The sequence below is a fragment of the Aplysia californica genome, unplaced genomic scaffold (assembly GCF_000002075.1).
Source record: "Aplysia californica isolate F4 #8 unplaced genomic scaffold, AplCal3.0 scaffold00345, whole genome shotgun sequence".
In the NCBI taxonomy this organism is placed as follows: domain Eukaryota; kingdom Metazoa; phylum Mollusca; class Gastropoda; order Aplysiida; family Aplysiidae; genus Aplysia; species Aplysia californica.
The window spans coordinates 186,797-200,857 of record NW_004797615.1 but is presented as its reverse complement, the minus strand read 5'-3'; the positions used below and the strand labels follow the sequence as shown (position 1 = coordinate 200,857).

At 38.9% G+C, this 14,061-nt stretch overlaps 1 protein-coding gene across 1 annotated transcript; it reads right to left on the bottom strand.

Moving 5' to 3' along the window:
• Positions 1 to 2,170: 2,170 nt before the first annotated feature.
• LOC101851132 (NEDD8-conjugating enzyme Ubc12) lies at positions 2,171 to 13,675 on the bottom strand. The gene is made up of 5 exons (XM_005102852.3): positions 13,412 to 13,675; positions 8,401 to 8,495; positions 7,122 to 7,264; positions 5,526 to 5,589; positions 2,171 to 4,281 (listed from the first exon to the last, which is right to left on the bottom strand). The coding sequence occupies exons 1-5, from the start codon at positions 13,509 to 13,511 to the stop codon at positions 4,141 to 4,143; spliced, it is 543 nt and encodes a 180-aa protein (XP_005102909.1). The 5' UTR covers positions 13,512 to 13,675; the 3' UTR covers positions 2,171 to 4,140.
• Between the last annotated feature and the right edge of the window lie 386 nt (positions 13,676 to 14,061).

The window sequence follows — 14,061 nt, the reverse complement described above, 5'->3', positions numbered from 1 at the left end:
ATTTAGAATGCTTGCTGTCGTGTGTGTTCGTCTCTAGTTTTACTGTCGTGTGTGTAGACTAACATTACACAAGGGGTGGATGTCAACAAAAAGGTCTAAAGTCCAAACGGGGAATCAGGCCTACTGTGCTCACCTCTCTAGTCTCTAGCCTCAACAGCACAAAGTCTGCTTAGACTATCAAGGCACCCCGGAAATAGCAATTCGCAAGAGAGTGACAAACATACAAAAGAAGTAGAGGTAAAATGACGATAGTAGTAGTAGGGATGAAGAGAGAAAAAGCAGCAGTTAGAGTGAAAGGAACCGATTTAAAGACCTCAAATACAGTATTGTTAAACCTTAGAGGAGTTACAAGAGAGTAACAAACACAAAAAGAAGGAGGGGAGATAAAGACAATAGATGATAGTTGTTTGATGGGAAAGAAGAAGCAAACCACACCAGAGCACCAACAACAACCCACTGCATTTTTAAATAGAACAGAAGCTGCAGGGTACTTTTTGTGAGTTTGAGTACAGAAGAGCACATTGACATATCATCCATTTGGTGCACGCAAAAAGCAAGCCAGAACACAGTGAAATGAACAATGAAATAAAAGAAAAAGTACCTACAAGTGTCACCCACCTGTCACCCACTACTGGGAGCCACTGGCCTACTCTGAAAATTGTTGTAAACCTCAAAGTCCTCTCTGCAGTCTATACCAAGCAAAAAGAAGTTGGCATCATGAACAATTGGGTTTTTTTAATAATGTACATATTTTATGCCCCCATCGACACAATTTACATCATTTAGGACGCAGGCTGTAGCCCTGCCTGTCAAGGCCACCTTGGGCTGAGAGGGATACAAATGTCCGAACAGAAAGAACAAGATACTCTATGAAAATTCTCTCCACAAGGGAATCAAACTCACATCTTCTGTGTAAGACAGTGTAGTTTTAACCATTACACCATAAACTCTGGTATGAACAGTTCAGCAACATTCCGACATTGCACCCTGCTCGCACAACTACATCTCTACAGTTACAAGACTGAGCATGTCAATATATGTGCTCAAGACTTGGAACAAAAGCAATAATCTGTAAGCACATAAGTATAAAATCAAAGCTTGCATTTGCATTTAATTTGAATAGGTTTGATTCCCCCCTACATTTTGAGCAGTTATTTTGAACACTTTTCCCCACACACAGAGCACAGGATGCAAAACCTTTGTCCCCACGTACCAGGAATCAGGAGGGGAACATCTGTACTATCCCTATATCTCGCTAAAAAACACCCTGATCATTAAGACATATTCAGCACATTGAGAAAATCGAACATGACTATCGCATGTCCATCATTAATAGGAATCAGTTAGTTTAGTAGAGGTTTTACAGCGCTACCAACTGCATACGGTCATATGAGCCCCACAAGAGAGTAATATAAGCATAAAAAAGAAGAAGGGGAGATAACAACAATAGATGCTTGATAGGAAAGAAGAAGCAAACCACACCACAGCACCCGCCAATATAGGAATCAGAATCAAAACTAAAATCACTAGATTAAGTACATTCATCGCCCAAATCCTCATCATGGTGGTACTGTAAAACAGCATTCATGCTAAGTCTACTTGTCACTTTTCAAAAATGTTCACTCCGATTGTTGTTAGAAAACTGATTTCAGCACTACAAAGGCCACACAATCCGTGTCCGGGGGAGGGGAGTTGTGTTAAGGCAAGGCAGATTTAAATGCTTGTTCTGATAAAGTTTCAGAGAATAGTTCTGCAATCTTCTACACAGTGAAAGAGTCATACCTTGTGAGTACGTCACAAGACATACTGATTCAAGAAATGAAATGAAACAGTTTCATTGTAACAGTTAAACTAGTAAATTAAGGCAAGGTGTTGCAATGTTCACATCACTTACTGACAGTTCTAAGGTGAGGAGAAAAACATTGACCTGAAAACAGTCACTTAGTCCTGAGGGAAAACTGAAACAATCAAAACAATAAAACAATAAAACAATAAAACAGAATGATAAGGATTTTAAAAAAGGAGGACCTCTGGTGAGACATCTTTCACCTCACTGCACTCACTAAAACTGACAACATCAGCAACATTTGGAGTTTTTCTGATTAACTTCTGGAGTAAACATAACATTTCCCTTAGTACCATAAGCAGAAGAATCAAGATGACACATTTGTTCTATAATTATTGTATGCATTTTTTAATTTTATCCCAGGGACGAAACATAATGTCATGACAAAGGGCAGAATAAGGGCAATTTGAAATTTAAGAGACAAAAATCAAGACCAGTCATGACACAACTAGTTCACAAACAGTCTCACACATGCACATTCAACCATAAGCACACAAATACACCTGCGCACACATCCATACAACACGAAGGGCCAAAATAGCGTAAAAAATTCAAGTCACACTTCATACACACAAGTGTTGTTCGGAAAGTAAGGTGGGAAAAAAAAGATCAAAGACTAATCAATTCTTCTAAATCTTAAAAAGGAAAACATATTGCAGAAAAACGTTACACGCACCAACTACCTCATTCATGGCATCATAAATGAATGTATCTTGTAATAACACAACAAACACAAAGGCCACCATTTAGGAATGATCAAAGATTGAAGTTCGAGCTGTTGTTTGTTTTTTTAGTGCAAAAGGGAACAATCCATCTGAAAATTTACTCTGAATCAGTGGCCCTATATATGGCAATGATGGCAAGAGTGAAAAAACAGGTATATTACTGTTGCAATTTGTTCAGAGAAACGTGGTAAAACTTGAAGGACGAATTTCAATGTCACAAAGCAACATGAATTAGATTGATGTACATATCCTTGACTTTGGACAGTATTCAAACGCATGATATTGCCTTGTCACTAGATTTCCCATAAACTGCAGTTCAGAATATGATAATCCATCTGGGATATCACAAACTACCATCTCAATGAGGTCCCTAAACAACTGACAGAAGAGCAGAAAGTGAAGTATGTGCAGGCATCCAAGACACTTCTGGAACGATGCATGAGTGGTGGTGTGGTGACAATGCTGAAGGGACAGATGTTGATTTCTGTAGGGGTAACAGAAACTTTCTTGAATGCATTATCACAAGTGATGAGGCATGGTTTCATTACATGAAACCAGAAACAAATAATAGAGACTCAATGACTCTAAAAACATCCATCATTCCTCCAACCAAAAATTTCAAAGTGCACCCTTCAGTTCGACATAGATAGCAAGAACAGTGTTCAGGGACATTTAAAAAAAGTTCTGCAAGTAGACTTTGTACCACAAGGTCAAACTGTCCACAATGACTGCGACTGTGAAACTCACAAACTGAGAGAAGCAGTGACACAGAAGAGATTGGGACGATTGAGCAAAGGAGTCACTGTGCAGCAAGACAACACCACCCCACATATCGCAAACATGACCAAACAGTGGATTCAAAAGCAGATTTGGGAGGTTTTGCTACACCCTCCTTGTAGTCCTGATCTGGCCCGTTCTGACCACCTTCTCTCTCAAACCTTCAAAAGATAGCCGGCAAAAACTTTGCAAAGATGAATACTTAATCAACAAAATGAAAACTTGGCATCAAAATCTTGACGTGGATTTTTGTAAAAGGGGCATCTATTTTTTCATGTATTGTTGGGGGAAAAACTTCATTAAATTTTGAAGGCAACTACACAAAAAAAGTATCTCCATAATGTAAGCATCTCACGTGAAAGTTTTAATTTTTATCGCAATAAAGTTACAGATTCTGTGGCCATTTTCACTTTACCTTCCGAACAACACTTGTACCTTGCAGCAAAACTAAAGAGCCATGTGTAATAATAAACCCTGACAGGGCAGTGCTTAGTATCTCACTGCCTGTTACTCTTGGTGTAAAAAATAAACTCTGACACAGCAAAAGATGATTTCTTTCACGGAAACGCTTACTCTCAGTTCCCTTCGATTATATCGATATTCTTTCCATTTCTATATATTAAGAGTATGATTAAGGCTAAGAACCAAGCAGAAAAGGACATGACTCACAGCAACCATCATCGACAGGATGAAAAAAAAAATGCGTCCATCATGTTCCATTACAAACCACTGTTTCATTAAGGAATTGCTCATAAAGAATACTCAAACTAACACAGACACGTCAAGCAGTAATCATTTGAGACATCTCTCAAAATAGACATTTCCTATATGGCCTCCTCTCATGGACTTTGCCACGTTCTGCTCAAACAGCCGTCGGTTTGTCTGTAACACCTCGGCAGCTTCCTTGTTCAAAGGATCCTCAGGATTCGGTTCCTGGCAAAAGGGAAAAAAAAAAAGAAAATCCAATTATACCACAATCCAGGTATTCAACTACCAACCTAGCACAGCACAGCAAAACCATTTTGAAAAATATACATAAAAAGTATATGTACTTGAGATGTAAGTACAGTGTCAACTGCTCAGTGTAAAACTGAAATAAGCCATTTTTCAAAAAGGCATATGATAGAGTTTTTTACACTAAGCAATCGTTACTGCACAGAGCATTGGTAAACCGCATTCTGGTTTCCATCTGTGCGGTAGATAGAGTGGAGAAGAAAAGGCAGTAAGTGCTGAGAGGGACAGAAGTGGAGAGAATGGGGCAGGGAGGAAGGAGGATAAGCCAAATGAGTATTTCCTCCTCTTTTATTTGATTCATTTCACTGCATCAGATCTTCCCAAAAGAAAAAAAAAACGTGGCCGTACAATTAATATTTAGAGTGTCCTGGATTCAAATTTTATCAAATATCAAGATTGTTATTTCACATTTATTTTGGCTATAAAGCATTTTTGGCTTCCCATCATCTTCTCCACATTATTTCAGTGCCTTCTTCATAAACTGGAGATGATACAGTCAGAACTAGACATCTGCCCAGGTCAACGCAGGGTGGCTGCAAGCTTCGTTCAATAGCTACCACTACAGGTAAGCCTTAGAATACTTAGATGTCCGTGTCTCACCTGTCTCAGCTACAAAAGTATTATATCTAGTTACATTAGTCTCCACCTAAACGCAGGCTATACAAAGGCACGGTCCGCTCAAACGCATATTTTCGTCATATGACAGTTTCTTTTACCATATAAGTTAGGCGACCGCCCACCCTACAAAGGTGGTCACTAAAATATCAAGGAATTGAGATGGCTGCGCCCCTTTCTTGCTTTGCACAGCTTCACGTAAACGCATGTTCCGTGTAAACAAATGCTTAGGAGCCCTTCCGAGCACTGTGCATTTACGCGGAGACTACTTATGAATGGACACACAGGATAACAGTCCTCCTCTACACAAGAATGAAATCAAACTATTCAGGGCTTATTTGGTAAGTCTCTGGGAGAAAAGAGTTCTCACTAAAAATATTTAAAACAAATCAAATAAAATGCTCTAAGTACTTTTTCTTAGAGCTGGTAAAAACAAAATACAGGACTAAAATTAATTATCAATAACGGAAGATTTGTTCACACTGTGAAAGACTATTTCACAAAACATATGTGACTATTAACATAATTACCACAACACAGAGACTTACCAAGAACAAATACTGGAGGCCGTACACAATTGAGTTGATAGTCAACACAGGTTTCCAGTCCTCCCTGTCAAACAGAATAAATATTATTGACTTATCAGTGATATAGAAAAAAACACAGTACAAATAGTATTGTTTGCAGTGACAGAATAGCCTGCTAAATAATCATAATTCTGTAGAAGATCAACATAAACACAGTCATAATATCAAATAATACGTTTTGACTAAATAAACAGTAAGAATGTCAGAAGGACTCACAGAATGGTTCGAGATAACATCTGGAGTAAGACAAGGTTGTGTCCTATCACCACTACTATTTATCATATGGATAGACTTACAAAAGAGGCCAGCACAGAACCAGACGCCCTAAATGAATTACTCTTCGCTAATGACCAAAACCTAACTCACAAAGATGAACAAGTCTCCAACACTATACCACCAGTTTAAACAAAGAATGTAACAACTACGACATGAAGATCAACATCAACAAAACAGAGACAAATGAAAGTAAGCAGAAATCCAGGACCACTCAGGATACACACCAACAACAACAGTCTCAGACAAATCCAGGACCACTCAGGATACACACCAACAACAACAGTCTCAGACAGTTCAAGAATTTAAGTACCTCGGAAGTATATTCACAGAGGATGGGCGACTGAACAGAGAAATTGAAACACAAGTACAAAAACCAAAGCCAATATTGTTAGTTACCAGCTTGCTTCACTACTGAAACATCCTAACATCCCCATGACAACAAAACTCGCAATGATCAACACCATATTGATCCCAACACTAACTTATCAATGCCAAACATGGAACACGAACAAGACATTGGAGCAAGGAATTACAACATGATGTGAAATGCGAAGTCTTAGAGAAGCAGTAAACAAGACCAGGTGTGACAAAATTAGAACCTCAGTAGTCAGAGAAATGGAGGGCACAAATGGTGTCATGCATCACATCCAAAACCAAAGTATCAAATGGTTCGGACATCTCATGCGACTACCAACATACCATACTGCACAATGTGCCTATATAAAAAAAAATTAATGGCAACAAGGCTAGAGGGCGTCCGAAAACGACCTGGATAGATGGAGTCAGGGAAACACTAACAATTCATGGCACCCCCCTCACCCAAGCTCTCGGGCTGGTGGCAGAGAGACGTCTCTTTCTTCCCGCAACACTCAAAAGGGTATAAGCGGCGGAAAAAAGCAAAAGTAAAATAAAAGCACACAATAAACAAATACGCCATCACATCCCCGTCATACAATCGGTATCATTCACATGACAAGGCATTTGACTGACTGACCCTACCTCTGTCTATAGTCACAAAAAATTAGAAAAGTAAAACAAACAGAAAATAAAACTTCACCAAATGGTCACCCTCCCAAGTCTCTAAAATTCTACACTCACGAGTGTACTGTTCCTTACAATCAGGACAATGGCTGCAGTACTGATGGGAATCAGAATTTCAGAAGAAGAAAAAAAAACCTTGGATTTTGAAAACAATTTGAAAGATTCCAAGCAAAAAACAAGGAAAGGAGGAATCTCCTCTCCTAGACTAGCAGGGGAGAAGGATGTTAGTTATCAAGGTACCTGAGAATGTTGAGGCAGACGTTTCCTTCCAGGTCAATGTTTGGGTGGTAAACCATAGTCTCACACTTTACTTTGGGAGGGTCATGCGGATAACCTTGACCAACCTTAAAGCTGAACACAAAGCGACCACCACGATAAAACTCCTGAAAAGAAAAAAGAAAATTGTTAGATTGCGATGAAACCAAAAATAAGAGATATTTAAATATTCTTTAAAATCATTCCTTGATCAGCTAAAACCAAAAGCGCAAAGGATAAGTAACGGTCAGAGTTGAAGAGGTAGCGATTTTAAGTAAAATTACATCCAATAATATGTGATAAACTGGTAACCATCTTCCTGAACAAGTAAATAGTAATGGTCTTACACATGCGTGGACTAAGACTTTATCTTCCCTTGTTAAGAAAACTTCAACTTCAAGCAGCCAGTTTTCGGTACTGAAACCTACGTCTGAAACAACCAGATGACTTGATCAGAGTGTCCAGGGATGGCAATAGACCCTGCTTTTCCTCACAGCCAGCATGAGATGTTAAACTTAGCAGAAATAAGTCCTAGTATGGCATCAAAATTACACACCACAGATTGCATTTTTTTGTGGAAGCCCATCTCAAACATTAACCATTTTACTCAATTAGCTCTTGTACAACAAGGACCATTTCAAAATATTAAAAAATACCTGGACAGCATAGAAATGATTGTGAACGCCTGTTATCCTCTAAATCAGCACAAATTAATTTTAATCATAATATAACACATTCTTGTGAGAAGCATCGGCTTCCTCCATCATCATCATCATAAAAAGAGGCACTTTTAATGTCTAAAAACCCTGTCCCATTTAGCCATCTCAGACTTTTTAATTGTTATAACGCGGATGAGAAACAAGAAAATCAATAGTTCATATTTTTAGCAGACGCAGTATTTCTTTTATACGAAAAATCTATGAGCATCAAACAAGCCTCTTAAAGAGCAGTCATGAGACATAAAAGGACACCAACGCTAAGCACAGGAGAAATCATAAGGCATCCTTTATAGCTGCCATAATGACAGCAACTCAACCTTTTCTAGTCTTTTTCTATTATAATAAAATCAGTGTTAAACATAGCATCAGTACTCAATTCAAAGAACAGAGGAGCAGCCATAACTTATACCAACCCAGTTATAATTCATACTATCCCAGTAGTAGTCCCATTCAGTAAATAATGAACTTACACTTTTATGGAGGTCTTTTCTAAATCTTAAATATATACACACTTGGACAACAATTACAATGAGATTGCAACATACCTCGTCAGGCGAAATGACGACTTTGAAATTCAACAAATCATCCGGATCTGGAAAATCCACTTGGCATGTTTTTGGGAGATTCAGCTCATTAATGTCTGGAAAAAAGCAAATAAGGAAGTAAAGCAAATGAGTGGGAGCTTCAACAAACTATAACTTGGTTGTAAAAGAGACTTGAAAAAAAAATGTTGAAAATGATTACACACCCTAAAACTACCTCTAAACAAGATAACATGCACATCCCCCCCCCCCCCTTCTCTCTCACATGCACAAACATGAACATGTGTGTGTGCATGCACGATTCCTAAAGGCAGGATGTGATGATGTTGTTAGTTCAGAAACAAATACATTTTTTACATAGGCAGCATCAGTATCTCAGGCTTGACCAGATCTTGTCCTTTCAAGTGAGCTTGATGGCAGAGCAATAATGTTATGCACACTGACCGAGACTTTTCTCCCCCACACAGGAGACTCTTGAAGGCAGGCGATTCTTGGCGAGAGGATGTGAACTGAGTTCATGCACTCAGTGGCGTATTTTTGTCCCCAGCAGGTGTTGTGATTAGATTAACTAGAAAGAGGGGGGGATACATGCACGCTGAAATTACAGGTCACTTTTCATGTTCACTTTATTTCAATCACGAAAAAAAAAGTTTGTTGGATAATTTACAGCAACAAGGGTTTCTGCTGATGGGAAAGGCTGCTGTTACAGGGGTCTATAAAGGAAAATTCCATGACACAAGCTTTGCTTTCTGGTAAGCGGAGGTTGTTCTGATCTGGGTTGCTAGTTACAAGTGGACATCGTTGTAATTGAAAGTTCCATAACAGAGTGAAAACAGCTGAAAAGCAGCAGGGTGACAAAACTTGCTGCCGTGAACAACTTTAATAACTTATCATATTTACAAAATGAAAACAAAGAAAAACGCTATAGCTTAAAGGGAAAATAAAACACCACACTAAAGATCTAAAGTTGAACAAGAGCTCATCTCATGGTGAATTGAAAACACCACTCCTGTGTATATATAGTCAAATCTGTGTAACATGGCCGCCCATTGGAGAGGAGAAAAACAGCCATATAAGACAAGTAACTCTCTTAACAAGGACTAATCAAAATGAAGAAAACAAACCATTCCTTCTGAAGTCCCAACAGAAAGTGGCAGCAGAATTAAGAATGTCGTAAGAGCAATTTAGATGGGGTTTTGTTTTGTTTCGAAAAACAGGGGGGGAAGAGAGATTTTTTTTCTAAGCTTTTCTTCTGATGCTGATTTTGTGCCATGGTAAAATGAAATGTTTTAGACAAGGAAGATCGAGTGCCGTGGTAAAACAAACACATGGGTCGCCACCATTCAAAGAACGAGCAGCGCTTCTGTCTCAAGTTCATGGTTCATGTTGACGTCCATTGTTACAGACTGGGAGAATACACTGACTGCTCATCTCACTATGATTTGTGTGCGAGTTGTGGAAGGGGTATAATAGTGTTTGACGGATCACATGCTTACCTCATCAACAGCTGAAAATCTATTGTTACCAATTGGTCAACAGTAGGAGGGACCTACGAAACATAATCGGTTCATCCATTGGATGGACTAAAAATAGCGACAGATGAATGGATTTTATGACAACTCGTCCACAATGTAAGGGGGCAATAAATTATGAAAAAGCATCAGGCAATGAATAATTTGCCTGGACATCTTAGAAATGTATTTTTTGTTGTTGGTTGATAAAATATGGTGGCTGTGGCCGCATTGGACAGGTGACCATTCTACACAGTAGAATTATATCACTGTGGGACCACCAGCCCCATTTATGGTGGTCACTAGTGTCCTATCCAGCTGTGAAACTGTGTGTCTGACTGTATGTGTCACCCCACATTAAAGAAAAAACGCAAGGGGGGAAAAGGAAAGAGGCTGTTTGTACAGGTGGCTGCCATGGCAGGTGAGACTGCAATTCAAATAGATGATAGATATGTGTTCACCTGAATTTTCTGAAGACACAGTAGTCCTACACTACTGGCAAATATTATATGTAATGCATTAACTCTTTCCTACCAGGCCAAAATCCACCACTGGCCCAGGGCTTTTCCCTGACCTATTTTTACACCCCTACCCCACTAAAGGAAAATGTCAAAACATTCAACTAAACACATACAAACCATATCATATAGCCTGTCAAACAGAAGGTTAAAAAATAATCTATCAAATGGTGATACAGATTTAAGATTTATTCCAATTATATTAGTTTGGGGTTTCTAAAAGTGATTTATGCAATATCGATTGTGTCATATGAAATCAAAAATTTTTCAGCTTTGAAAGGTTACATCTAAAAAAGTACAACAACAGCATCATTCAAACTTCCCACGTAGGTTGCCTCAAGTTATGCAAAGAAATGCTGAAAGTTATGTATGTGTAACTATTATAAAGAAGTAAAAATATGAGACAAGTACTGAAGTCAGGGGAGCGTTTTTCTTTTCACTTTTACGATTCTAAGGGGGACAAAAAAAAGGCGCTGAAATGAATAAAAATCATCTCTCAGTGCTATATTTTTTTTCATATCTGCTAACAGGAAGTCTATTCTATTATTTTGAAAACGTGGATCGACCGAGAATTTTGAACCTTTTCATTACTGGATTGGAATAGATAGCGAGCCACTCAAGCCGTATTTTGCAGCTGCATAGGGAAAGTGTTAATAGTTGATATATTGGCATGATGTGAACCATAACGCAAAGTCTTATATGGGGCGCCCACTAGTGAGAGCAGATCGGGTCGGGTCGCTTTCTGGTGGTTTCAGTGCACTCTACAACCCTGCCACAATTGTTCCCAACGACCTGGAAGTTAAAGTAGAGAAACCTTTAACCTCAATGGCTTCCAGGGCTCCTTTCCACAGTTCCCTGTTGCAGTGCTGCGGTAGCCTGGAACCCCATAAACGTGGTTACAACAGATAAGTCGATAACTTTCTATTATCAAAGATCGTTCATAAGAAGATAGGTCTAGTTCACCCGGCCAAAAAAGTGTCAGCGAAGTCCGCGCATTGGTTCAGATGGTGCAACAGTCTTTGTTTTGAAGCTCTCTTTCGTTTCGCCAGAAGAATATAAGAATAGGAATAGCAAAGTTCGTTAGTTTCGTTTTTATTGTTTTTCACATAAGTAGGGTAACTCTGTTCACAAAGTCTGCACTTTTTCGAACAGGGCGCCACCGTATTTTGAGTGTCAACATGGACACGTGACTGAACCTTGTTGTGATTGACTGCAAACCATCGGTTCGCGCAATTCAAAGGCCTGAAAAGGAACTTGTTCGTATTTGTAGGTCACCGACTGAGTCGATCGTTTGGGCCACGATGCCTGCTTTGCCCCCTCAATTTAGCTAGCCCAGACTACCAGTTCGACCTGACTCGACCCAATCGCGTATGTAGGCTATTACTTATAGCTTTTCTCTTCTCTTACAGTAGGCCCACACACAAGCAAAAACAAAATATAATGCTACTCACTAAGTTGCTTATATCTGTGTTAGAAACATAGCTTTTATGATGGTTTCGACTACAGTATGCAGGGTAAACATTATTCAACAAGGTCTATGCCTAGCTTAGCAGCAGTATCCTTCACTGTCTCATTTAAGAAATCCCTGATCTGCAAACAGAGGAACACTACATTAAAAGCTTACTTCACATGAAGCTGCAGCGAGCACCTAGCACACCTCTGTGATTGGCCCAAATATATAGATGACGTATTTCCTCTATCTATTTTTTGTCGTCTTCCGGGCTTCCCTCGCCAGCTGACTAGATTTCATCCTGGCGGGACCCGCTTTGTCGCTCAGGTTTCATCGTCGACAGCTTGGGCTGTGTGCCCGCAGGCTTGTGTGTGTGTGTGTATGCGAGCGCTTTTGTGAGTGTGTGTGTGTGTGCGGGTGTGCGTATGTGTGTACAACTTTGAGGAGAAGGTAATTTTATGGAAAGAAAATTGCTGAGATTGTTTATAAAAGATAACATATTAAATTAATTTGTTTTAAACAAACAAACACCGCGAGATCTGGTCGACAGTTACTGGTGAGGGAAACCCAAAAGTCTAGATGGAAATCCAGGAACGAGACAAAAATAGATGGCGGAAATTCATCTATATTTGGGCCCAGGGATGTAAACAGGTTTTGAAAAAAAGCCGGAAAACATATGGCGCGTGCAAGAAGCAGAAGACTACTCAAATGATATTTGTTTCTTTCCCTCTATTACAACAAATATCTCTATTTAGTAATATATATAATATATGTTATTGTATAGACTTTTGTTAAAAGCCGGGGCCCAAAAGGCAAGTCGGCCGGAAAAAACGGAAAAGCCGGAAGACTTACATCCCAGCGGGCCAATCAGAGAGGTGTGCTAGGACTGCTAGGTACTCGCTGCAGCTTCATGTGTTTACTTCCCACTCTAATAATAATTAACTGCCCTGACATCACTGCCCTGACATCACTGCCCTGACATCTGCATGATAGTTTATCATTAGATATTAATCTAGAGAGAAGCAATTAATAATAATTACGATAGCCTATTCTATCCTATTATATTATAATAGTATAGTATGGAGGCCTTGAATATTATATTAAGAAGGACTTCCGTAACAAGCGACCGCCCAAACAAACACATAAAGAGACCTACCCCTAAGCCTAATAATCCTACCCCTAACCCTATCCCTAGCCTTCTATTATACTCTAACTCATAATGGTTGCTCGTTACGGAAGTCCTCCCTTATATTATATTATATCGTCGTATCAGACTCCATTGTCATTGAAAAGGAAATACAACTGAAAGGAGTTAAACTTGACTTGTCCAAGGCTGAACTGAGATCACTGATGAGAAGTTGTTGGCTACCAAACTTTTAAGGCATTTGAGATTAGTCATATCAAATCATGTGGTAAACAGTCCAGTAATGGAGCGATCATGTGGGCAATTGACAAACCAAAAAGGAAGCCTTCTTCTTGCCACTTTTTATTAATGAAAACTTAAGATTTAATTAGATAAATCAGTCCAGCCTCACCTTTTTGGATTCTCAGCTGTGCAGCAGAAGCTCTTTTTCCTTTCTCTGGGGTGCCTTCTCCGTCTTTTTTCTGTTGTTTTAGAGAGAACAATTTAATCATTTTGATATGATATGTCTTGATAACTATCTACAAACAATACTGTTGAACTCACAAAACACTTGATCTAAAGATCAATAATACAATAATGAAGTCGGTTGTCTTTTGTCTTTAGCACTTAGCTCCCACTACCTATCTCTTATGACGGCGATCTAAAATAAGAACGACTTTACTTGACTTCCGGAATATCTCTTTTAGAGCTACCATGAAAGTATTTTCGAATTTCATCGATTTTTCATTTTTACTTAGGCCTAGGCCTCTAGACTCTAGTCTAGATCTACAAGGATGTCACTCTAGAGAGTAGGGACCTACCATAAAACATTAATTTATTTCTAAACATTCATTTTAAATTAACTGCAATTCAAACAACATATCACTGCTTGGAAAACAGGAATACAAGTACTTCAAGTGATAGAAAGAAATGATTAGATCTAATAGTGTAATACTTTAGTTAAACTCATGATAGACTATCTAGATCTAGATCTAGAGATTCTACCTCCGTAGGCCCTATGTCAACAAAATTGATGAGGTGAACTTGAAGGGATTTTTTTTT